At 39.0% G+C, this 25,945-nt stretch overlaps 1 protein-coding gene and 1 long non-coding RNA gene across 8 annotated transcripts in view; one reads left to right on the top strand and one right to left on the bottom strand.

The window, feature by feature from the left end:
• Positions 1-20,297, top strand: part of CB4H12orf56 (chromosome B4 C12orf56 homolog) — an 83,658-nt gene extending 63,361 nt beyond the window's left edge. For 3 of the 4 annotated variants that reach the window (XM_042947067.1, XM_042947065.1, XM_042947063.1), the window contains 7 exons: positions 3,182-3,288; positions 4,133-4,222; positions 10,921-11,044; positions 13,980-14,054; positions 14,353-14,427; positions 17,518-17,696; positions 19,980-20,297. In XM_042947067.1, the coding sequence (XP_042803001.1) occupies positions 3,182-3,288; positions 4,133-4,222; positions 10,921-11,044; positions 13,980-14,054; positions 14,353-14,427; positions 17,518-17,696; positions 19,980-20,106 (777 nt within the window). In that variant the 3' untranslated portion in view covers positions 20,107-20,297. The remainder of the gene's footprint in view (positions 1-3,181; positions 3,289-4,132; positions 4,223-10,920; positions 11,045-13,979; positions 14,055-14,352; positions 14,428-17,517; positions 17,697-19,979) is intronic. The other variant, XM_042947064.1, reaches the window with a different exon arrangement.
• The window catches only part of LOC122224781, a 119,778-nt gene that overhangs the window by 67,328 nt on the left and 26,505 nt on the right, over positions 1-25,945 (bottom strand). The gene's annotated exons all lie outside the window — the stretch shown is intronic.

Raw genomic sequence — 25,945 nt, 5'->3', positions numbered from 1 at the left:
AAGTTAACATACATAACTAATAAAAGTCAACATTTTTATCTTCTTTTAGGAGCTTTTTTCTTTAAAGTTATTATGGCTTTAAGCTTAAGCCATTTCTCTTTTTATTAATTTTATTTATAATATTTATATTATTATAATATAAATATATATAATATATAATATATATTTAAATATAATAATTATATTTAAATATAATAAATTATATATATAAATTATATATAATAATATAATATATTATATATTATTATATATTATAATATATAATATAAATATAATATATAATAATATTTATAATATTATTTATTAATATTTATTTCTCTTTTATTTTTGCAACTTTGTGCTGGGCTCCCTGGTGAACATAAGGTTGTGTGAAACTTCCTCAGGAACCCACACTGGCGTGGGGAGACTAGAGGCATCTCAAATTTTTGGTTCCTGAGTAAGATGATAAAAAAATCATACATATAATAGTTTCATATAAATAAAATTTTACAAATATATATAATTTTATATAAATATATTATGTACTATACACACATACACACACACACACACACACACAATGTCCCCTTTTGAAATCAACTGTATGGGGTATAATTTTCTTTAAGGTAATCTTTTTTTTTTTTAAACAATTTTCTTACAAGTAAATTTTAAATTATGAGAACATTTTTTCATAGGTCAACTAAATTGTAAGCTTTAGGATTATGGACACCATGTTTGTTTGTCTGCTTTGCTCAAGATATCTCATTACCTAGTACAGTTCCTGCTACATAGCTGATAATCCGTAGTTATGTGTTCAATCAATGAATGAGTGAATGAAAGAATTCTCTGTTCATGTTCCTTCCTAACCCTTTATTTTTTCTCCATGAAGTTTTTTTTTTTTCTCAACATTATTTTTTATTGTGGTACAATACACATAAACATAGAATTTACCATCTTAACCATTAAAAGAAAAAAATTTTAATGTTCATTTTTGAGAGAGAGAGAGGGAGAGAGCACAAGAGGGGAGGGGCAGAGAGAGGAGACACAGAATCTGAAGCAGGATTCAGACTCAGCTATCAGCAAAGAGCCCATGAACCGTGAGATCATGACCTGAGCTGAAGTCAGATGCTTAACGGACTGAGCCACTCAGGTGTCCCTATCTTAGCCATTTTTAAATGTATGGTCCAGTGATTTTAAGTAGGTCCTGTATACTGTTGGAGCCTCTCCAGAACTCTTTTCATCTTGCAAAACTGAAACTATACTCATCAAACAATAACTCCTCATTCCCCCACTTCACGCAGCCTCTGGAAACACCATTCTTCTTTCTACTTCTATGAATTTAACTTCTCTAAATATTTCATGTAAGTGGAACCATCCAGTATTTGTCTTTTTGTGACTGGCTTATTTTACTTATCATGTCTTCTAGGATCATCAATGTTGTAGCATATGTCAGAATTTGCTTCTTTTTAAGGCTGAGTAATATTCCATTTATGTATATAACACATTTTGCTTATCCATTCTCCATTGATGGATACTTGGGTTGCTTCCATGTTTAAGCTATTGTGAATATTACCATTATGAATATGGGTGTGTAAATACCTCTTTGAGACTCTTTCAGTTCTTTTGGGAGTGTACCCATTAGTGGGATTGCTGAATCATATGGTAATTCTATTTTTTTCTCTTTTAAAAAATGTTTTTATTTATTTTTGAGGGAGAGAGAGAGACAGAGCACGAGCTGGAGAGGGGCAGAGAGAGAGGCAGACACAGAATCCGAAGCAGGCCCCAGGCTCTGAGCTGTCAGCACAGAGGTCAATGTGGGGCTTGAACTCACGGAGTGTGAGATCATGACCTGAGCCGAAGTCAGATGCTCAACCGACTGAGCCACCCAGAAGCCCCTACACATACTATCTTATTTCAGCCCCATCAGGTGACATTAATTCCATCTTAGACATAACCTGAGTCATACAGTGTGTATGTAATTTGCCAAATATGACAAAGCTGACCCATGGCAGAGCTGGGATATGAACTGAAAGAACTAGGCACCAGAGTTAGTGTGCAGAGCCACCAACCGTGCTAATTTATCAGGGCAGTGAGTAAACAGCAGCCCTTCTGAGAGGGTCTGCTATGCATCCTGCTCTTTCTCCTCTGGTCCCTTTCTCCACCTGCCATCCTCAGCCTCTTCTCATGCCAGATCACCTATATACAGGCACCCATAATACCTGTCTAAACAAAGAGTCTAATTTGTCACTAGGAAACAAAAGTCCTGGGGAAGAAAATGAACAAGAGAGGGACAGAAAAGAGAAGCAATTACATTATATTTCTAATTAGTACCAACTTGCGTGATTTCATGGGCCAGTGCTTACTTCATGCTCGATTTATCTCAAGAGACGGCATAGAAGCACAAAAAATTTGGTTCCTGCACTCTTAAGTCTGTGTTTATTTTGGCAGAGATGGAAATATACTGTATTAACAGAATTATTAGTATCATTCTCCACCATCTTCATTAGGCTACACCAATGCTGTGAGTTTGCTTTTAGGTTAGTAAATATATATATTTATTTATTTTACATTTATTTATTTTTGAGAGACAGAGAGAGACAGAGCACAAGCAGGGGAAGGGCAGAGAGCAAGGGAGACACAGAATCCAAAGCAGGCTCCAGGCTCTGAGCTGTCAGCACAGAGCCTGATGCGGGGCTCGAACCTATGAACCGTGAGATCATGATCTGAGCCGAAGTTGGACGCTTAACCAACTGAGCCACCCAGGAGCCAGGTTAGCAAACATTTTTAAAAGTGTTTTTCTAGCCCTTATTTCATTGTATCCTCACAAAGGCCAAATTACTTTGGAAAGACAGGAATTAGAGTAGCCTCCATTTAATATATTATTCCCAGGTAAGTAAATGACTTGCCTGAGATTAAACACCTACTTCTAGAGGGCCTTCAATATTAACGGGAGAGCCAAGCCTATTAAGCATCTCTCAGCATCACCCCTAGGCTTTAGCTCTGGCTCTGTTCACCAGAACAGTGGTCTGTTTCCCGGTGGTAAGTAAAAGTGTTTTCAGTTCGGATTATGCTAATATTAATGAGAGATATTTTAATTCACTTCGTCCCCAGAGAATAATTTCTTCATATTTTTATTATGTAAAGATAGAGTTTTACCATCTGATACCTTATTTACCATCTTCTTTCCTGCTTGCTTTCACAGACCAGTGACCTTTTCTATTTCCTAGTGAATAAACTTCGTGAGTACTTGCCAGAGTCTAGGGATAAGAGCACACTTCAAAATAGAAGCCAAAGGGCTGATGAGCTGGTGTAAGTATTAACTGGATAATCATAGATTCTTTCACCCCTACGGTGTTAAAGATGAATGGAAGGCACTGGACAAAATACGTACCATATTAATGATAAATGGCGCTGCAAGTTTTGCTTCACATAAATTTTTTAAAATAGCATTCGTTTTGTTCTACTTTTTTTAAAGTTTATTTATTTATTTTGGGAGAGAGAGAGCACAAGTAGGGGAGGGGCAGAGAGAGAGGGAGAGGGAGATTCCCAGGCAGGCTCCTCACTCTCAGTGTGGAGCCTGACTCAGGGTTCGAACCCATGAACCATGAGATCATGACCTGAGCCAAAATCAAAAGTCGGATGATTAACCAACTGAGCCACCCAGGCAGGTGCCCCCATTATGTTCTACTTTTTAAAGAAAGGCTATACAAGAGACTAGAATATTGGTTGTCCCAAAGGAAAAAAAAAAGGGTGTCTGGAGGAAAGACACCTTTCACTGTCTGCCCTTTTTTACCTTTGAAATTTTGAGCCAAATATTACCTACCTGAAAAAGTTAAAATTATTTAAAAAAATTTTAAAGTAGTGTGTGATTATCAGAAAAAAATGTTAAGGATAAAAAAACAATATGAAAATAACTTAATCCTGACATTCAGCTATTGATTCATTCAACAAATATTTCTGAGTGTTTACTATATAGCAATCACAGAGTGGTCAACCAACGTTGACAATCTGATATACAGAATTTCCTTCTCGTACTTTTTTTCTATATAAATTACCTGAGAGCAATTCTATCAAGGATTACTGATTTTGTGAAATTCTGGACTTGTAATGCAATCATGCCATTTCCGTGCTTTTTTTCCTCTTTGTTTTCTAGGGCATGCATTGAAATTATGCAGACTCTGGGACTGATGTTCAGAGAAACAGAAACTGAGTCATCACGCCTGAAGACATTGGCAGCTAAGAAGTAAGGTTTTTTAGAAGAAGACATTGGGACCTTGTAGTTGCAACCCATTAAGTACTCTATTGAGTGTCTTCCAAAACTGATAGCTCTTTTACTCTTGTAGTCAATCCCCTTGTAAGTATATGAAACTCTTTTGTCTTTCCACTTCCTTCTGTGATGAACAGATCAACTGGCACATAGTGAGCACTCTCTGTCTCTCTGGATTATTAAGGGCACAAAGATTTTTTTTGGCATAATTTTATATTTTGTCATTGTCTGCTGAACTTGAAAGAGACCAAATGCCCCATCATACATTTAAAGCCAGGGCTTCTTTACTAGAATTTTATAGAGTGCCCTTATACCCACACAACAGAAAGACTATATTGCAAATGCAGGAGTTATAGTAGCTTCATCTAATATATAATTGTGTGACTTTGAAGTGAATGATGTTGGGGGTTTATTAACATAGGGTAAGCTGCTATAATAAAGATATGCTAAAATATGTGGTCCGCAGAAGATAGAAATTTACATCTTTTCACATACTAGTCCAGAGTACATAGTCACGCTTTCCTCTACAAGATCAGCCAGAGACCTAGGTTCCTTCCCTTTTGTTGCTTGGACATCTTTTTTTTTTTTTTAACGTTTATTATTTTTGAGAGAGAGAGTGAGACAGAGAGCAAGAAGGGGAGGGGCAGAGAGAGAGGAGACACAGAATCTGAAGCAAGCTCCAAGCTCTGAGCTGTCAGCACAGAGGCTGATGTGGGCTTGAACTCATGAGCTGTGAGATCACGATCTGAGCTGAAGTCAGACGCTCAACCGACTAAGCCACCCAAGTGCCCTGCTCTGACTTTTTTTATTACACTGTGTTTGTCTTCATGATTGAAGCTGGCTGACCTCTGAGACTTCATTAAATCCTATGGAATGGAGGAAGAGAAGTAGAAGGCAAGCAAATTTCCTTTTTAAAAAGAAAAATGCTTATGGTGTAAGTTTATCTATTTATTTTGAGAGAGCGCACGCACGGTGGAGAGGGGCAAACGGGGGGAGAGAATCCCAAGCAGGCTCCATGCTGTCAGTGCAGAGCCCAATGCAGGGCTTGATCCCATGAACGGTGAGATCATGACCTGAGCCGAAGTCAAGAGTTGGAGGCTTAACTGACTGAGCCACCCAGGAGCCCTGCACATTTCCTTTTTAAACAAGGCGTATATGATTTTTCTGCTCACATTCTGCAGATGAGAACTTTAGGCATAGGCCCATATATAGCTTCAAGAGAACTTGGATGTGTCTGTAGTTACATGGCTATGTACCTAGCTAAACTTTGGATGGTTGGATGTGTCTGTAGTTACATGGCTATGTACCTAGCTAAACTTTGGATGGTGATAGGGATACCTATTATTAAAAGAAAGAATGAAAGAATGTAAAACAGGGGGACAATAGCATTCTTTGCCCCAGAAAGTACGTGTTTGCATATTTTGCATATTATCTGCTTGACCTTTTAATATGATTTATAGATTATGAATTACATGCTAGGCCAATGTTCTGACTAAAATCTTAATTTTTTTCCACCCTCATCAACTGTTTATCTAAATTTTCTCTAGTAGAAAGTAGAAGAAAAATGAGAGCATGGGCTCTAAAACATTTGAACCAGGGAAAAGAATAAGAACTCCTAGTAATTTTGTTCTGGCTATTTATTAGAGAACTTTATAAATTAATTTTAATGATTATATTCATTAACATTTCTTTAAAAAAAATTTTTTTTAACATTTATTTATTTTTGAGACAAAGAGAGACAGAGCATGAATGGGGGAGGGTCAGAGAGAGAAGGAGACACAGAATCCGAAACAGGCTCCAGGCTCTGAGCAGTCAGCACAGAGCCTGACGCGGGGCTCGAACCCATGGACCGCGAGATCATGACCTGAGCCGAAGTCGGACGCGTAACCGACTGAGCCACCCAGGCGCCCCTATTCATTTCTTAACATTTCTTAAGCAACTTGCTATGTGCCAAGGACTATGGGCATACTATACTGTATACCAGGGTGGTCAAACATTTCTGTAGAGGGCCATAGAGTAATCATTTTTGGCTTTTCAGGCCATATAGTCTCTGTTGTAAATACTCAACTTAGCCACTGTAGCAGAAAAACAGTCACAGACAATATATAAATGAATGGGCATAGCTCTGTTCCAATTAAGGAAATTTATAGAATTTCTATTTATAGAAATAGGCTCTGGGTTATTTGGCCTACAGGCCGTAGTTTGTTGACCCTGCTTTACAGTGAACAAGTAAGACACACTTTATTATTTTCTCTATTTTTTTTTTTAAGTAATCTCTATATCCAACATGGGGCTCGAACTTACAACCCCAAGATCAAGAGTCCCATGCTTTACTGATTGAGTCAGTCAGGTGCCCCCTATGTATACTTTTTTTTTTTTTTTTTGAAGTTTATTTATTCATTTTGACACAGAGAGAGAGTACAAGTAGGGAAGGGGCAGAGAGAGAGGGAGAGAGAAAGAATCCCAGCAGGCTCTGCACTATAAGCACAGAGCCCAATGTGGGGCTTAAACTCATGAACTCTGAGATCATGACCTGAACCAAAGTTGGCCACTTAACTGACTGAGCCACCCAAGCGTCCCTATACTTCTTTATGTAGTTGATAGAACTGCCATTTCCCCAATCTCCAGGACAGAGATCCAAGATTATTTCTTACATTTCTGTCTTTTGACATACTGAATTATTGCAGAATCACGTTACCTTTTTTATACACTTTTTGGTCCTTACCTTTCTCTGTCCAAGTTGAAAAACCATCACTCTTACTAACCTCTGTTGCAAAGTGTTGTTTTAATTGTTCTTTCTTAATTTGGTTTGGACACATCAGCCTTACTACAGCAAGTCTCTTTCCTGATACGACTAATTATTTTCATGTACACTGGTGCACATATATTGCTATAATACAGTCTGGTTGTAATACTAACTTTTAGATATGCATAGGGTCCTGTCATGTTACCCACAGCATTAATTAGCACAGTAAATGTTTAATATAACTGCATTAGTTTTCTATTACCCTGTAACAAATTACTGCAAACTCAGTGACTTAAAACTCTATAAATTACTTATCCTACAGTTTCTGTGGATCAGGAAATCTGGGCATAGCTCAGTTGGATCATGTGCTCTGGTTTTCACAAGGCAGTGGTCAAGGCGTTGGCTGGGGCTGCTGTCTCATCTGAGGCTTGGGGTTATCTCCCAAACTCATTTGGGTTTCTGTTGGCCGAATTAATTTCTTTATAGCTGTACACTCATGATGGTTTGCTTCTTGGCAGGAGACTATCTCTGAGCTCAGGGAAGGCCTAAGCACTCTTTAAAGGGCTCAGCTCGATAATCAGGCTCACCCAGGATAATCTCCCTTTCATTAACTCAAAAGTCAACAAATTAGGAACCTTAATCATGTATGCAAAATCCCTTCACCTTTCTCATCTAACGTAACATAATCACAGGAGTAATAGCTTAATATATTCACAGGTCCTGCCCATACTTAAGGGAAAAGGATTATTTAGGGTATATATAAAAGGGGGTAAGATATCTTGGAAGCCATATTAGAATTCTGCCTACCACAATAACATAGACTGCCTTATGAGACCATGAGTTTGCCTTTCAAAGTCTGTATAAAAATATATTACAATGCATTCAAAATTCTTACACTGGAAATAATAACAATCTAAACAAAAGTATCACAACTGTTGGCACCATTTTTTAAGACTGTAATGTCAACCCCATAAGTCGTCTTTGTTTTTGGGGATGAAACTACCATATAGATTAAAATTTTTTCTATTATTGACCTAGTGGATTTTAAATAGTGTTGGCAGAAGGAGTAGATTCCAAATTAAACTCCATTTGAGCAAATAAAAAAGCATTTAATCATTTCTGCATTTTCCTCTTAATTTGTTCCTTAAGTAGAGATTTTATTAGTTCAACTCAGTTCTGTGTATTTCTTCTCAAAATGTGCCATAATCCTTTCATATTTTAATACTGTCATGCTTGAATTCATATATTATCACAGCAAGTGACCCAGAATTTGAGTTTCTTCCCTTAGCCCTGGATATATGATACTTTTAAAAGAAGATACTGCTGAAAATAAAGGACTTTAATTAAATGTAATAGAAAATGGAATGCCATTTCAAACTTAATATCAAGAAAAGCTTCTAAATGGAATGTTTTGTTGATTTTGGAAGGATCTTCTAAAAGTAAGATTGGCTATTTTAAAACAGCCTGAATAAAACATTAGCAAATATCCTGTAGGACATATCCTACTTTTTTGAGAAGTGTGCTGACATGATTCTTCTTTTGTAGATATGAGAACTGACTTGCTCTTTGAGTTGGAGAAATGAAGGGAATCCTATTTTTATTAAAATTTTGGTTAATCATGAACTTGTAATCATGGTAATGATTTAAGTGATTGTAAAAAGGCTAAGAAACCTCAGGGTGCCTGGGTGGCTCAGTTGGTTAAGATCAGACTTCGGCTCAGGTCGTGATCTCACAGTTTGTGAGTTTGAGCCCAGCCTGCTTCAGATTCTGTGTCTCCCTCTCTCTCTGTCCCTCTCCTACTCATGCTCTGTCTCTCAAAAATGAATAAATACTATTTTTTTTAAATTTAAGATACAAAAAAGATTATGAAGCCTCAAATATTACCAAGCAGGGATTTTTTTAGTCTCCTTTATTCCATTACAAAGAGATGCTTATGGTTATAGAGGATTTTTATATAGTCCTAGCTGTAAATTCTTTTACTATTCCCATCTGTCGAAGCTACTCTGGCACTGTCTTCAGTTAGGCAAGTGATTTTCCTAATAGCCTGCCTTCAGCTCCTTTTCAACCATATATGGATTGCATGACACGCATGAAGATGGTGTTACCAAACCTATCGCCTCAGAATCCTTGCTTTGCATTGTGATTTTTTTTTTGCCCTTTTATTTTCAAATAATAGTGTGTATTATTCAAATGTGTAGTAACAATTTAAGTGAGTTATTAGTGTAGATTAATGGATAGTACACCACTTTGGAAAGCAAAAGACTTAAAGTTTAATACTAGTTTTATTAACTAACAGTCTTCAGTGGAATAGTAAGCCTTTGAAATGCTTTGTTAAAAAAATAATTCTATCCTCATGCACTGTTTTCGGGAATATAAACTGGTGTAGCTACTCTGGAAAATAGTATGGAGGTTCCTCAAAAACCTAAAAATATAAGTACCATATGATCCAGTAATTCTACTTCTTGGTATTTATACAAAGAAAATGAAAACAATAATCCGAAAAGATATATGCACTATAATTACTGCAGCATTATTTACAATACCAAGATATGGAACCAACCTAAAGATCCATCAGTAGGTGCATGAATAAAGAAGAGGTTATAATATACATATATATTATACTGGAATACTACTCAGCCATAAAAAGAATGAAATCTTGCCATTTGTAACAATATGGATGGACTTAGAGGGCATTATCCTAAGTAAAATAAGTCAGACAAAGACAAATATCATACGATTTCACTTACATGTGGAAACTTTAAAACAAAACAAATGAACAAACACAAATAACAACAAAAAGAGAAACTGAGTTGTAAATACAGAGAAGAAACTAGTGGTTGCGGGATGGAGGGGGGGATGGGTAAAATAGGTGAAGGGGATTAAGAGGTACGAATTTCCGGCTATAAAATAAATAAGTCATGGGGATGAAAAGTATGGCATAGGGAATATAGTTAATCATATTATAGTAACTTCTATGGTGACAGATGGTAACTATACTTATCGTGGTGAGCATTTGATGGTGCATATAATTGCTGAATCATTATGTTGTACCCCTGAAGCTAATATGTTAACTGTATTTCAACCCAAAAATTTTATAAAGGGTTCTAGAGTCAAAAAAATCTGTGTTCAAATAAGCATTTTAAGAAGTGTTTCATATGGTGGTTTCTTTGTCTCAGAGATATACAATGCATGTGAGCATATTAAAGCCTCTGAGAAGTCCAGTAGTAAAGATATGCAATGAATTTGGTTTAACCAAGTATTTACTATGCCTCTTTCAAACAAATAATCTATTTTTTTTACTATAATATTTCCTGGAATTAATAGGCCATAAAAAGCCCTTTGGCGGGGGGCAGGGAGGGGGAAGCCCTTTGGGCAATACTGATTCAACTGAACTCACCCAAATTTCCCTTAAGTCCAGACTTACTAAGCTTCCTAAGCTTTGTGAACTTCTAGACCTATACTTGCTTTGAGCCAAAAGACAAAGAAATTATATTTTGAATTAAATTTTTTATCACTACTTAATTGTCTGCATGTCCAAGGCTCCAAAAGTTCAGAGAATGGTCTTCAATGTTTTATACTTTTTTAAAAAAATGATATGCATGTGTCACATACACATGTGTTTTTTTTTTTTTAAGTTTATTTATTTTGAGAGAGAGAGAGCACAAAAATGGGGAAGGGGCAGAGAGAGAGAGAGAGAGAGAGAGAGAATCCTTAGCAGGCTCTACACCACCAGCGCAGAGTCTGATGTGGGACTCGAACCCACAAACATGAGATCATGACCTGAGCCGAAGTCAAACGCTTAACTGACTGAGTCACCCAGGTGCCTTAATGCTTTATACTTTTAAATGTAATTATATTCAGTGTCTGCAAACTTGGCTTTACTATTTTTCTTTTCAAACTTTATTAATTGCCTTTTATTTTTTTTTAGGGGAGCATTATTTAATCTTTTGGTAATATTAATTAGTGAACCTCAGATTCCAAAATCTTGTCCTGTGTTTGATATCCAGTTGGTGGCTGATTCAACTTTAGTTGAGATGTCTTTTGATGCTGAGGTAAGATGATAAGATAAGAATTTTGGGGTAGACTAAATATAATATATAGGGGTGCTCTGGATTTCTGTCTTCTAATGTAGACCATGAAATGGTAGAGACTATAAATATAATTCAGAGTAAATATTTTACCATTAACCTCAAAACTTAGATAGCTAGTCTATCAATATTAATACATCCATTTTAGATGTTTTAAGTATGTATACTAAGGAAAATAATTAGTATTCAGCATGTATTAGATAAATCTGCTTATTTGTCTCTATACAAAATATTTATGTATATGTAATTCCATAGTAGGGTCTAATGGTAAAAAAGCACTCTCATTAAGAGATTTTAGGGTTAACTCTCTTGCTTTAGTTTATCATCTCCTTAGCTATCTAAGTAGTGCAAACTCAGTGAGAATTACTTGTTTTTCTAAAGTTTTACTAAAACATTAGAAATATCAAACCACCTAGAAAGCACATATCCTGAGAGAATAAATCAGTTTATTATTAGTTTATTTCAAGCAGAACAACACATAATTTTTTTTAAAGGATGGGATACAGGGGTGCCTGGGTGACTCAGTCAGTTGAGTGTCTGACTCTTGATTTCAGCTCTGGTCATGATCTCATGGTTTGTGGGATCGAGCCCCATGTCAGGCTCTGTGCTGACAGTGTGGTTCCTGCTTGGGATTCTCTCTCTCTCGGTCCCTCCCTCACTCATGTTCTCTCTCCCTCTCTCTCAAATAAACTTAAAAAAAAAAGGATGGGACATGGTTTGATAGTTCTTAAACATACAGTTATGTTTTAGAAAACTCTTACATGTTTTCATTCACTCAATAGATACTTGTTGAAAATCTGTTATGAGCTAAACAGTGTGCTAGCCTGTGGGGGTACAAACAAGAAGCAAAACAGATACAACCTGTGCCCTTACCGGTTTATAGTCTGGTTAGAGAGACAGATGTTAATTCAATATAACATGAATATAATATTCATATGTCTGAATATTATAAGTCTATAATGGAGTGTCTATAATACCATTTTTAACAGTGGAGTGAGTGGATCAGGGATTAAAGAGTGGGATAGAAGCAAGACTCAGGCAGGGCTGAGAAGTTAGTGCAGGAGTCCAGGTGAGGAACGATAATAGGACAGAGGGAAGCTATCCTTGACCCCTGAAATGAGACCAGGCTTCTTTTTAGAGTTCTCCTAACTTCCTATTCTCTTCTTTCACAGCCCTTGTCTCAGTTAGCAACTACGCATTTATTTATTTGATCATTAGATTATTGTTTGTTCTCCACTACCTTCCATGAAGTATTATCCATGTCCCTGTTGCTACCCATTGTATCCCCAACACTTAGTATAGGGTCTGATGCATATTTGTTGAATAAATTAATGAAGAAAAGAGATGGTAGTTGTAAAGAGGATAGATTCCAGTAATTTTTAGGAAATTGCACTCATAGGTTGATGTGAAAATAAATTGTGAGGATTAGATGAATTTTAGATTCTGGCCAGGGTGTCAAATAAGAATTATAGCAAGAAAAGTAGGTTCAAAGGGGAAATAATGAAGGGCACCTGGGTGGCTCAGTCAGTTACCTGTCTGTCTTTGGCTCAGGTCATGAGCCTGAGGTTTGTGGTTCGAGCCCCGTGTTGGGCTCTGTGCTGACAGCTCAGAGCCTGGAGCCTGCTTTGGATTCTGTGTGTCCCTCTCTCTCTGCCCCTCCTTGCTCGTGCTCTCTCTTTTTCTTAAAAATAAGCATTTAAAAAATTTTTTTAAAAAGGGGGGAAATAATGAGCTTGGTTTGGGATTAGTTGACTGGATTGCCATTGGCATTTTTTTATATTAAATATAATTTATTGTCAAATTGGTTTCCATTCAACACCCAGTGCTCATCGCAACAGGTGCCCTCCTCAATGCCCATCACCCACTTTCCCCTCTCCCCACCCTGGCATTTCCATATAAAAATATCTAGTGGGCAGAATAGATAGGTCTGAGTTTCCTGATTTTGAACTTGGTGATCTTTTGCACGCAGGCTATTCGTGAAGATCATATAAATTTTGGTTCCAAGGTCTAACAGTATGAAATTTCAAACTGGAGCTCGTTCTTGCAAAGAATACTGTCAGGGAAAATGTGTTGGCCTGTAGCATGCCCACACAGTTCTCATGCACCAAGTGCTAAAAGACAGCCTCACTAACTGGAGTTCTTGAGAGCAAAAACAAAAGTCTCTAAGCCCTATATATACCCATTTTACAGAGGGAGTTGTAGTTCACGTTGGGCATAAGGCTAAATTTCCTAGAGAATCTCCCACCTTAATTCTAGGGGGCATATTTTCAATACTCGAAAGGATGTAGGGTTGTTGATCTGAATGATTTTGCAAACCAAGTGTGCAGTTTTTTGGGTGTTAGTATTCTGTGGGCCATTATATCTTCTTCCCTGACCCACTTTCTTAGAAATTCTCTAATGTGTAGTCTTTTTTGACAACAAATTACATTAAAAAAATAAACTTTAAAAAATATATACTTTTTAATTTTAGAAAGACAGTGAGAGAAAGAGAATGAGCATAAGTAGGGGAGAGGGGCGGGGGGGGGGAGGAAGGGAGAGAGGGAGAGAGGGAGAGAGGGAGAGAGAGAGAGAGAGAGAGAGAGAAAGAGAGACAGAAAGAGAGAATCTTAAGCAGGCTCCATGCTCAGTGCAGAACCACAATTCTGGGATCATGACCTGAACCAAAATCAAGACTTGGCTCAATCAAGGTTGAGCCACCCAGGCACTCCAAGTAGTCTTTTTATGGGAGCCTTTTTTTTTTTTAGAATGACCGAACCAAACATAATAGGAAAAATGACCACACTAATTATATTTTCTGTTAATCAAAAATTCTTTTATAAGTACCTAAAGGTAACCAGGAGAAATTACCATTTTCTGGCTCTGCCAGTGATATTGCGTTGACTATTATTTAAAATTCTAGTTACAGAACCTTATCAAGGAATATACAGAGACAGCTACGGCACTTTTATATGAGATATTTCTTGTCTTTCAGCAGGTACGATATATATTATTATACATATTATATTGTATGATTGTTATATATATATCATATGACTATTATATTTCTGTGATTATATATCAAATGATTAATAATATATCTTTAATATGCTTGTATTAGAGATGGTCTCCAAAATTGTCTGACTTAAATGATACTACTTTTGCTCTTAAGTATTCATCAGCTTATTTTCCTAAATACTGATTTCATCAATCAAGATAAAATGTATTTGAGAATGAATATCATGTACAACTCAAACTTCATGAATGTAACTTGTTTATTTCTGTGAGTCTTTTAGGGAAATCTTGGATTGGGACCAGAAGAGTTTGCTATTAGCTGGATGATGTCCTTCCTACAAAGTCGTCCTCCCTTCGTAAGTACCAAGAAGCAAAAACGAAAGCACCACTCACAGTTAATTATACCGGTGCTCCAGTGCTTAATTAATAAAACATAAATTTTCCCTATAAGTAGTCACAATTAGGAAATAGAAGCAAAATGTAAATCTGATGACTGTATTATTTAATTAAGGTAAAGCGCTTTTTAATATTTGGGGCCTGAGTGCTTACAGGACTGAAATTATATCTTTTATTTTTAAGTTTTTAAAATATTTATTTATTTTGAGAGAAAGCATACACGTGCAGGCATGAGCGGGGGAGGGGCAGAGCGAGAGGGAGACAGAAAATCCCAAGCAACAAGGGGCTCAATCCCACCACCGTGAGATCATGACCTGAGCCAAGATCAAGAGTCGGACGCCTAACCAACTGAACCACCTAGTTGCCCCTAAAATGGTATCTTAAATATGATCTTTATTTCATGAAAAACCTAAAATATATCCTGTAGAAAACAGAACACATTAAAATATTGGCTGTATATGTAAATGAAAAAATGAACATTTATCTTAAACAGCAAGTATGAGTTGGCGAGTATGAATTAACACTTGGGATCACTGGGGCACTCTGTCCTGTCAGCCACCATCCTAGTCCCTAGTACCACTGACTCTCTTTCTTTGAAAGTACAATCACATCTATATAGTCTGTCCTACCTTCCCACCAGACTTGTTGGAGGGATCTATTTTAAAAAATCTGATTATGTCATGTTTTGCTTTAAATTTCTCATAATACAAATCAAAACCACACTGAGATACCACCTCACGTCAGTCGGAGTGGCTAAGATGAACAAATCAGGAGACTATAGATGCTGGAGAGGATGTGGAGAAACGGGAACCCTCTTGCACTGTTGGTGGGAATGCACACTGGTGCAGCTGCTCTGGAAAAGAGTGTGGAGGTTCCTCAAAAAATTAAAAATAGATCTACCCTATGACCCAGCAATAGCACTGCTAGGAATTTACCCAAGGGATACAGGAGTGCTGATGCACAGGGGCACATGTACCCCAATGTTTATAGCACCGATTTCAACAATAGCCAAATTATGGAAAGAGCCTAAATGTTCATCAACTGATGAATGGATAAAGAAGATGTGGTTTATATATACAATGGAATACTACTTGGCAATGAGGAAGAATGAAATCATGCCATTTGCTGCAACGTGGATGGAACTGGAAGGTATTATGCTGAGTGAAGTAAGTCATTTAGAGAAGGACAGATATCATATGTTTTCACTCATATGTGGATCTTCAGAAACTTAGCAGAAGCCCCTGGGTGAAGGGAAGGGGAAAAGTTGTTATAAACAGAGAGGGAAACAGAGAGGGAGGGAGGCAGGCAAACCACAAGAGACTCTAAAATACGGAGAACAAACTGAGGGTGGGTGAGAGGGGAAAATGGGTGATGGGCACTGAGAAGGGCACTTGTTGGGATGATCACTAGGTGTTGTAGGTAAGCCAATCTGGCAATAAATTATATTTAAAAAATAACAATCATAGAAGTAGATTAAAACAAAAAAATAAATAAATCTCTCATAATAAAGAGATGGCATGGGGCCCCTGGGTGGCTCAGTCAGTTAAGCCTCTGAATCTTAATTTCAGGTCAGGTCATGATTTCACAGTTGTGACATGGAGCCCTGTGTCAGGCTCTGCGCTGACAGTGCAGAGCCTGCTTGGGGTTCTCCGTCTCCCTCTCTCTCTGCCCCTCCCCTATTTGTTCTCTCTCTCTCTCTCAAAATAAATTTAAAAAATAAAGTTAGAAGAGCCTGGCTGTCTCAGTCAGCCAAGCGTCCTACTTTGGCTTGGATCATTACCTCAAGGTTCATGGGTTTGAGCCCATGATGAGCAGCATCAATAGAAAAGGCAATACCTTTATTGCTACTAATTTAATGGGCATGCAAAGGGACCTGCTCATTAGAGCTTGAAAGGACACTAGTGTTCCTTTCTGTTCTTGTAGTAGCTTAACTAACTGAGCCACCCAGGTGCCCCTTTGGGGTGTGTGTGTGTTTAAGTAATCTCTACACCCAACATGGGGCTTGAACTCATGGTCCCGAGATCAAGAGTCACATGCTCTACCAACTGAGCCAGCCAGGCCTCCTTGGTTCGGTTGTAAATGACTTTTGTGTGTGTGTGTGAGAAGCAGGAATTCAAGAAGTTCACATTATTGCTACTATTTCCATTTTCATTGCCCCATCAGAAATGATCGCAGACATAGTCTCAATGAAAACCCCACCAGCTAGGGGCACCTGGGTGGCTCAGTCAGTTAAGCGTCTGACTTCGGCTCAGGTCGTGATCTCGTGGTCCGTGAGTTCGAGCCCCGCGTCGGGCTCTGTGCTGACAGCTCAGAACCTGGAGCCTGCTTCTGATTCTGTGTCTCCCTCTCTCTCTGACCCTCCCCCCATTCATGTTCTGTCTCTCTCTGTCTCAAAAGTAAACGTTAAAAAAAAAATTGAAAAAAAAAAAAAAGAAAACCCCAGCTAACAGTGACATCAACATCACTTGTTTGTGTCAAGCCTGGTTTTCCTGGGTTTCTCACTTGGTGTTTGTCAACGTGTTGTCTGTGGAACAAAGCCATGGGAATTGTTTATGGTAAATACCTTGAGGCGGGTCTTAGGATTCCACATGTCTAGTGAGCTGCCTAGGTGATTTTTATGCATACTAAATTTTGAGAACTACAGCCTTGGAGGAACCCTCTTTGAAAGTTACAAGAAATTTATTTCTGTGGGCCATTTGTTCGTCACAACAGAAGAGAAGAGGGACTATCTTCTCTCCTGGAGGAAGCCACAGGCCTTTCCAAGCTCCTCTTCTGTCCCCACTCCTGCTTCCAATGTTCTCCTTTTACATTAGAACCAAATTTCCTTGATGGTCAGCATTTATTCTGATCCTGCTTGAGGGGGGCGATCGGTAAACCCAACTGGTCTACGGTCTGGTGTTCTCTTGAGTACCGTTTCAGTGAGAAACAGTGCAGTATTGGTGTAAGGGCGGTGAGGACTTCAGCCTACTTGTATAGGTGAGGCCCCAGCTGAAACAGGTGCCTTATGGGTGGCATGCAGTCTACATTGTCACTGTTTTTTTCTTGTTTAGATCACCTTCCTGGCCAGTATTGTGAAACAGGTGGTAAAGGGGCTTGGAGCTTCATTTCAGCTGCTAAGTCCCAGCCAAGCCGTTCTGCTGTATCAGCAGTTTTACATCCTCAAGAGCTGCCTGCGGTACAGCCAGACTTTAGCTGAGTATATTAGGAATGACTACAGAGAAGAATTCAGGTAAGGAAAATCTGAATCTCATCTTCTTTCTGCAACACGGCCCGATATTTAGAAGATGGAAGTGATGAGGGCAATTCTATTTTTGTTTTTAGTAATATTTCACTTTGATCCGTGGTAAAGTAGGATTTGGGGGAGCTCTTAAACCACTGCCAGTGGAAGTGAATTCCCAGGCTAGCAGAGACTAAGGAAACCTCAAAGTCTCTTTGAAGAGCCGAGTCTCCCTCATTGTCTTTGTTGCAGCCAGTGAGCGCCTCACGGAAGTAGTAATGATTTTAACATGCTGTGAGTAATTAAGAGTAACAAACCCTACTGAAGGGGATGATAAATTAGGGAGTGTGAATTTAACGGCACATTGGGAAAAAAGCAATTGATAAAGGAGAAACAATTAATGAGTGTGGTTATTATTGTCTGTTTCCTTTACCCCTCTCTTGCTCAGTAACAAAACAGTAAGGGAGAGGAATAAAAGCGCTGGTTTCATCAGCCAGCTTGTTCTGCGCCTCAGGGGTTCCTACTTCTATTTATAGGCTGGCAGCCGCTCAGCTCTGCATTAGCACCTATCAAGGAAAAAACCCAGCTTGTGTCTGACTTAAGATGAAAAGGGTGCAGCAGGCACAGCTTTGCTACCAGTTTGGTTGCAGACATGAAAGGATGTGGAGGCATACATTATGTTAGATTGGCTTTTTAAAAATTTTCAGCCCAATTTGTGGACCCTGGTTTTCCTCCATGTGGTTTTACACCATAGGTCCCACTCTGGCTTCTATAAAACGGTTTTCTTTGGCCTGTCTGAATTGGTCCACAAAGCTTATTTTTTTTCTGTTTTTTGTTTTTTTTAACGTTTACTTATTTTTGAGAGACAGACAGAACACAAGGGGGGGAGGGGCAGAGAGAGAGGGAGAGAGAATCCGAAGCAGGCTCCATGCTCTGGGCTGTCAGCTCAGGGCCTGGTGCCCGGCTCCAACTCACAAACCATGAGATCATGAGCTGAGCGAAGTCAGAAGCTTAACCTGCTGAGCCACCCAGGTGCCCCCGCAGTTATTTTTTAAGGTATAGCATGAAATTCACCATTTTGAAGTGTGCAATTCAGTGGCTTTCAATACATTTCACAATGTTGTGCAACCATTACCACTATCTACTTGCAGAATATTTTCATCACCTCCAAAGAAACTTGGTACCCTTTAAGCAGTCACAACCCATGCTCCCCTCCCCCCACCCCTGGTGACCACTAATCTGCTTTCTCTCTTGTGGATTTGTCTATCCTGGACATTCCACATCAACAGAATCATACAATATATGGCCTTTTGTGTCTGGCTTCTTTCACTTAGCATAATGTTTTCGAGGTGCATGCATGTTGTAGCATGTATCACACAACCCAATTTTTAAATGATTAGCTACACACATTTAAAAATCTGCCAAAATGGCGTCACATTCCTGCATGACAAGAGTTGGCGAGAGCTCAGCAGCAGCTGCCCTCTGGCGTACTTGTACTTCGTTAGTGTGCTACTTGCCTCCTCTCTACTCTTAGCCGACCCTCCTCCTCATCGGTTACCTGTGGGCATTTAGGTTTGTGATCCTTGTTGTAAAGTAGTGATTTTCAATTTGCATGCGTTAGAATCACCAGAGTAACTGAAAAAGTACTGACACTCAGGTGTCACATGCAGAACTTCTGTTCATTTTGTCTGCAGTGGATCCTGGGTTTTGACATTGAAAAACAACAACAACAACAACAACAACAACAAAGACTCCCCCAGATGATTCTCATGTGCACCCCCAGGGTTGAGAACCTATCTTTTAAGCCATCAGGGGAGGGCTAACGGTTTTCTCCTTCTCTTTCTTCCCTTGGCTTTTCCCAAACTTTCACAGAGGCCATGGGGATGAATCCTACTCTTCCCTCCTGACTGGGGCCTCCAGGTCACCACAACTTGACCCTTTCGTTTCAACTTCCTGTGTGTTGTCTGAGGAAACCAGAAGCAAGTCGCTCAGCACACACTGTGGCGAGGACAGTCCTGGCTTCCCTAGTAATGCCTTCAGAATGGATACATTATAAATGAAATCCACTTCCTTTGCTGAATGAAGTGAAGTGTCTCAGTCAGCTGAAAGGCACACATAGCAGAGATGTTCTAGGTCACAAACAGGGGAGATCAGACCGCTGCAGATACTGGCTGAGTCTTAGGTTTAGACCCCCATCCCCAACAGCCCTACGCCTAGTGAGTATGTGCATACTGCTGCGAGCAATGTGAAAATTCTTGCTTTTAAAGCTATTTTGTTTCTTTTCATGATTTGCAGGTACTTTATTCACATGCCAGCCTTGGAAAAAAGGCTCCCATTGTGGTATCCTATTACCCAACCTACCACTCAACTTTTTCATGAAGTTCTGAAATTGGTTGAACAGAAACAATGTGTGGAACGTTAATAAGAATCTCAAATGTTAATCAGGAGTCAACCTAATATTTACAAGAAGACTTAAAATTTTGACTTATTTAATATCTGGCTATCCCTGTGTCTTACAAACAGATTTTATTTAAAGGTTCCATCAATACCCGTAAGAGAAGTCTTTAAATAGTCGTTTATCTGCCACAAAAAAATAAACTTTAAATACGATGACATACGTAAAGTGATGCTAAAAAATGAGTGTTCCTCTCAAAAGAAGTTTCTAAAAATAAAAAACTATAAAGAAAACAGAGGCCTGTGGAGAGTAAATGTAGAAAGTGCAACCTGATGAGTTTGTTGGTGTGACAATGGAGAGTGGTGTGAACCCACTGAAATACCCAAAGATAAACCGTGTGGGGACTAGAAATTGCAAGGTGGTCATGAGAGAAATGCTGAGCAATAGGTAGACACCCCTGCCTGTCTACCTGTAAAAATCCCAATGAAGTAAGTATTCACCAGAGAAAGAGCAGAAGAACACAGGCACAGCTAGAAGAAAGGTCAGTTCTTCATTTATCACGGGGAAGGAAGCTTGGGCTTTCTTTTTTTTTTTTTAATTTTTTTTTCAACGTTTTTTATTTATTTTTGGGACAGAGAGAGACAGAGCATGAACGGGGGAGGGGCAGAGAGAGAGGGAGACACAGAATCGGAAACAGGCTCCAGGCTCCGAGCCATCAGCCCAGAGCCTGACGCGGGGCTCGAACTCACAGACCGCGAGATCGTGACCTGGCTGAAGTCGGACGCTTAACCGACTGCACCACCCAGGCGCCCCAAGGCTTTCTTCACAATTAAATGCATTCTGGTGCTCAGTTTCAGGCACTCATGGGCCAGTGTGAGACTCTCATAGAGTCTCTGTGAAAGAGAAATTGTCTTTAAGCAGTTATGGCTCTCCCAACCATTTAAAAAAATGTCTTCACTTTATCTTATGGCAATAAACTAATCCAACAAAAACTCAACTTTGGTGTCACTGTGAGCTGTTGAACTTGGAATTCTAAGAACTTAAGAAGTGGGTTCTCTATTTTGACTGACCATGCCTTGAAAGAGGATCTGAGAAAAACCCCAAAAAAGAGCCTGCAAGCCAGATTTTTCTGTGCTGTGCATTAGAGAGAGAATTAAACTCACTGAAGACATCTTATTACTGGTTGTGGCTGAGCCATTAACCAGGTATTTGACCTTAAAAAAGGCAGGTCTCCTTTCTGGGCTTCCTCTGCTATGTGGAAGGGTGAGACAAGATGTTCTCCAAGCTCTTATCCAGCTCTAAACATTCTCTGCCTGTGACAAAATGCTTCTTAACACTCTGTGATGGGGTAGTGCATTTCTCTGCTATCCAGCTCAATGGGTGATTTCACGTTGATTCCAAATAATCCTGCTTTCTTTGGACCGAACGTTTCTCTTTCAGCTGTCACCAGCATCACCCCACAAAGCATCCAAGGCTCCTCCACTATCACCCATCAAAGACTACAAGACTTCTAGTTTCTAATCTGGAGGTGGAGATGGGGGGGGGGGGGGGGGCGCGGAACAGAATGGTGTTTATGAATGTCCTGAGCTCTTAGATGAGGGATTGCTCCCAAGAGACATTCAGAAGAAGCTGAAAAGATTCTTGGGATAAATGCAAGCAATACTTCAAACTGGGCTAATGATGGACAGTGGGTTGACTGACCCCTGGTGAAGGGTGGAACCCACAGAATGACAACGAGAGGACGATCAGCTCTGCCTCAGCTTCTACAAAGTGCCCCAGCTCTGGGCTAACAGCAGTGCTGGCTCCTGAGAGGGCCTGGGATTCTCTCCTGCATGTCTTAGACAGGTGCTTGAAGGGCTCCTTTCTCCCACTCACTGTTCTCTGTTCTCTAAGAGTATACTTAATCTCTGGGAGCCAAAGCTCTGTCAGAATGCATCTGAATCTCTCCATATAGGACTATGTCAGTGGCATTTTTGAAAGCTAATGGTTGAATAATTTGTCATCCTGATTTTCTTAGGACATTTGTCTATGCGTGTGCACAATGTGGGAGGGCAACCCCAAAATTAATACATACTTTAAACGGTTATCTTTCCACAATTCTTTCCTACTGTGTTTTTTGCATTAATGCCAAAGCCAAGAAAATCACTAAATAATCCATCTCTGTAAGTAATCAGACACATTTGACCCATTAAATATTGACTTCAACTACAAAATAATTACTTTTAGGAAGTCTAATTGTAGAAACATTTTGAATATGAAAATCACATATATAACTTTTTACAAATACAAAGGATCACCAAAAAAGCAAGCACATAAAGCTAGTTTTCAGGCTGGGCTCAAAATTCTAGACTCTTTGACCACTTTTATAACACAGGCATTGCATTTATCACCTGCACTAAGAGTAAACTCACAGTAATCAGCTCTACTGTTACACATGCACACACACACACATATAATAGGGGGAAGAGCATGGGTTTTGAGGCCAAAATGGTTGAGTTTAAATCTTAGCTCTGCAGCAGTTTTGGACATTGGGAAGTTACTTAGCATCTCTAAGCTTCAGTCAAAAGAAAGATAATACAACCTATCCCACTGGATTGTTAGGAGATTTTAATGCGAAGATGTTTGTAATGCACATATCATGGTATGTGGCATGTAGTAAGGATTCGGTACATAGTATTTATTATTATTATTACCATTATTATTACTAAAATAACACTGAAGCTGGCTGAGAACTTACAGACTAGTAAGTACTGGCCCTTAAAAAAATAAGTACTGACTTTATTATTTTTTTTTGCACCAATGTGGGGAATAGCTACTATACTAGCTCCTCTACTCAGAGACCCCCTGATCAATATAGTATTGAAGAACAGATTAATTTAGTTATTTTTTAAATGTTTATTTATTTATTTTGAGAGAGAGAGGGAGAGAGCACGAAAGTGTAAATGGGGGAGGGACAGGGAGAGAGGAAGAGAGAGATTCCCAAGCAGGCTTTGCTTGTGCAGAGCCCAATGCAGGACTCCAACTCACAAACTGAGAGATCATGACCTGAGCCAAGATCGAGAGTCAGACGCTTCACTGACTGAGCCACCCAGGTGCCCCAGATTCACGTGCTTATTAAATAAAAACTTCAATTTTCCATTAGTAGGAGTGTGATTTAATTGACAAGTGACTATTTCTATTGCTTACCACCAGGAATAGTTGGCTCTAATTGGCACTGCTAATATAAGAGCTATGTGGGAAATACTCTTCCCAAGGGTAGACAGAAAGCTTTTTAGTTATGGAAACTTTTGTCAGCCTTTGTCTTACACAACTAAGCACTAACGGATCAAACTGATATACTGTATTTATAGAGTTCCTAATTGATTCACACGTAGTGTTCACTTTAATGAAATCTAGATAACCTAGAAACTATGTAAACAGGGAGAAGCTTGAAGACCCTATAATTGATAACATATTTTACATGTTTCCCTATTGAATCTCACTCATGGGCAGTATCACTTCTAATAGTGTATAAGAATGCTTGAGAGTACAGTAATAAATGTGCTCTGAGGCATTTGATAAAAGTGGTCAAAGCTTGTTGACTAGTGATAAGCTCCAACCTGTGACATTATATATTCTTTCTCTGAGGTTAGACTCACTTGTTTTATAGTTAATATTTTTGTAGCATAGAGAAGTTCAGTGATGATTATAGAAGGGAATATGGAAATTTTTGAAGAAATTGATGGGAATTTTTGAGAAACTTTTAATAGTATTGACTATCTGATTTCTTTTTGTTCAGTGTATCTACTTGTAAAATGCAATGCTGGCTTGTAAGGTCCACTTGGACTTGGGTTTCTCCAGAAGGGAGACAGTCGGCAATTCTCCATCCAATCAGACCAAGCACTCTTGTATCTGCATATCTGTGTATGAGGTCTGAAGCTTTTCTCGTTTGGAAGCAGCAGGACTCCTTGGCTAGAGATCTTGGTAGTATGACTTTGTGGCTTAAAGTTCAGATGCTAGGGCAGAAAGACCTTGTTTTCATTCCTCCTTGCCTACTTTCTTGTCACCATCCCTGTGGCAGGTTAGTTAACCTCTTTCAGAACTTCCATTTTATCAACTGTAAGATAACAAAAAGCCTACCTTAAGGGTTTTTGTGAATATTTATTCATTCATATATAAAGAAATAATTCTGTGGCTACTATGTACTGGGATGAACCATATGATATTGCCATTTCAAGTTCAAAATTGTCGATATCCATAATTTCATATGGTTCAAACAAAAACCCTTTAACAAATTGTAGCTATTATCGTAACAGAAATACTAACTTGCTTGATGAACTTATACTTTAAATATTTACCATTTATTCTAATTTCCCAGATAGCAGGACACTTTGTTATAACCTGGCTTATTTTTGCAGTTTGGGTAAACCTCAAACCATCGAGTTCAATTACAAATTATTGAGGAAGCATAACATACTTCAACATGTTCAAATAAAATTTTATATTTGCTTCTTGCATCACCCCAAATAAAAAATGTTCTTCTACAGTCTTCTCAGTGAATGGTATTTCATTCATCCCACTGCTCAAAAGAGAAACTTGAGAACCTCTGTGTTTTCTCCTTTCTTTTCATTCACCCAATGCAACCTATCAGCAGTGCTTACTGGAGATGCCTTCAAAATATATTTGGGATCTACTGACTTCCCAGAATTACAGCTTTCACCCTGTCCAAGCCTCCAGCACCTACTGCAACAGCCTATTTATTTAGTCTCCTTGTTTTCACCCTTGACCCCTTTCTCTAAGGCAAGAGTGATCTTTTCAACAAGAGAATTAATACATTTATGATTTAAAAACTTCCTATTACCCAGGATGAAATCCAAAGTCCTTAATGGCTTTCAGGGCCCTTCATGACCTGGCCTCTGACTAATTCTGTGACCTAACCCAATTGGTCTCCTCACTTACTTCTCCCCAAACACACTGGATTTTGTGCATCGCTTTAAATCCCCAAGTCCCTTCAAGCCCTGGAAACTTGCACTAGCAAATCCTTGTCCCCCAGATCTTCAAGTGTTACTTCAAATAGGACTTCTCTGATCACTCCAAAGTAGCCTCCTACCCACCTACATCACATCATAATGGATTTGTTTCCTGGGTATTTTTGCAATGTCAGAATTTAAGAATGTAAGCTGTTTGAGGGTCTGGCCTTCATTTGTCCTATTCAAGATGAATAACCCAGCAACTGGAATGGTGCCCGGCACAGTGTGTGAAGGAAAGGACTCAGGGAATGGGCGAAGGAGGCCAAGAGAGGCAACAGCACCAGCCCCAGTGCTCACCTCCCATCAAAATCCTGAGAGACCCCGAGGGAGGCCTGTACGAGAACCACCCGGCCAATCTACAGAATTCTGAGATACAATAAAAGAGTGGATTTTTTCCCAGTTTTATAGTAAAAGTATAACTGAGAAAACTGTAAGATATTTACAAGCTTACCATGTGATGATTTCACGTGCCTATACACTGTGAAAGGATTTCTCCCCACCCACCCATCTTCTCACATATTCACCTTTTGTTTTTTAAATTTTTTTATGTTTATTTATTTTTGAGAGAGAGAGAGAGAGAGAGAGAGAGAGAGAGAGAGAGACAGCATGCAAGCGGGGGAGGGGCAGAGAGAGGGAGACACAGAATCAGAAGGCTCCGGGCTGTCAGCACAGAGCCTGATGCAAGGCTCAAATCTACGAACTGTGAGATCATGACCCAAGCCGAAGTTGGACGCTTAACCAACTGAACCACCCAGGTGCCCCCATATTCACTTTTTTTTTTTTTTTTTTTTTTACATTTATTCATTTTTGAGAGACAAAGAGAGAGCACAAGCAGGGGAGGGGCAGAGGGAGAGGGA

The sequence above is a fragment of the Panthera leo genome, chromosome B4, assembly GCF_018350215.1.
Source record: "Panthera leo isolate Ple1 chromosome B4, P.leo_Ple1_pat1.1, whole genome shotgun sequence".
Classification (NCBI taxonomy): domain Eukaryota; kingdom Metazoa; phylum Chordata; class Mammalia; order Carnivora; family Felidae; genus Panthera; species Panthera leo.
The sequence above is the reverse complement of the archived record's forward strand: the minus strand, read 5'-3'. Positions and strand labels throughout refer to the sequence as shown.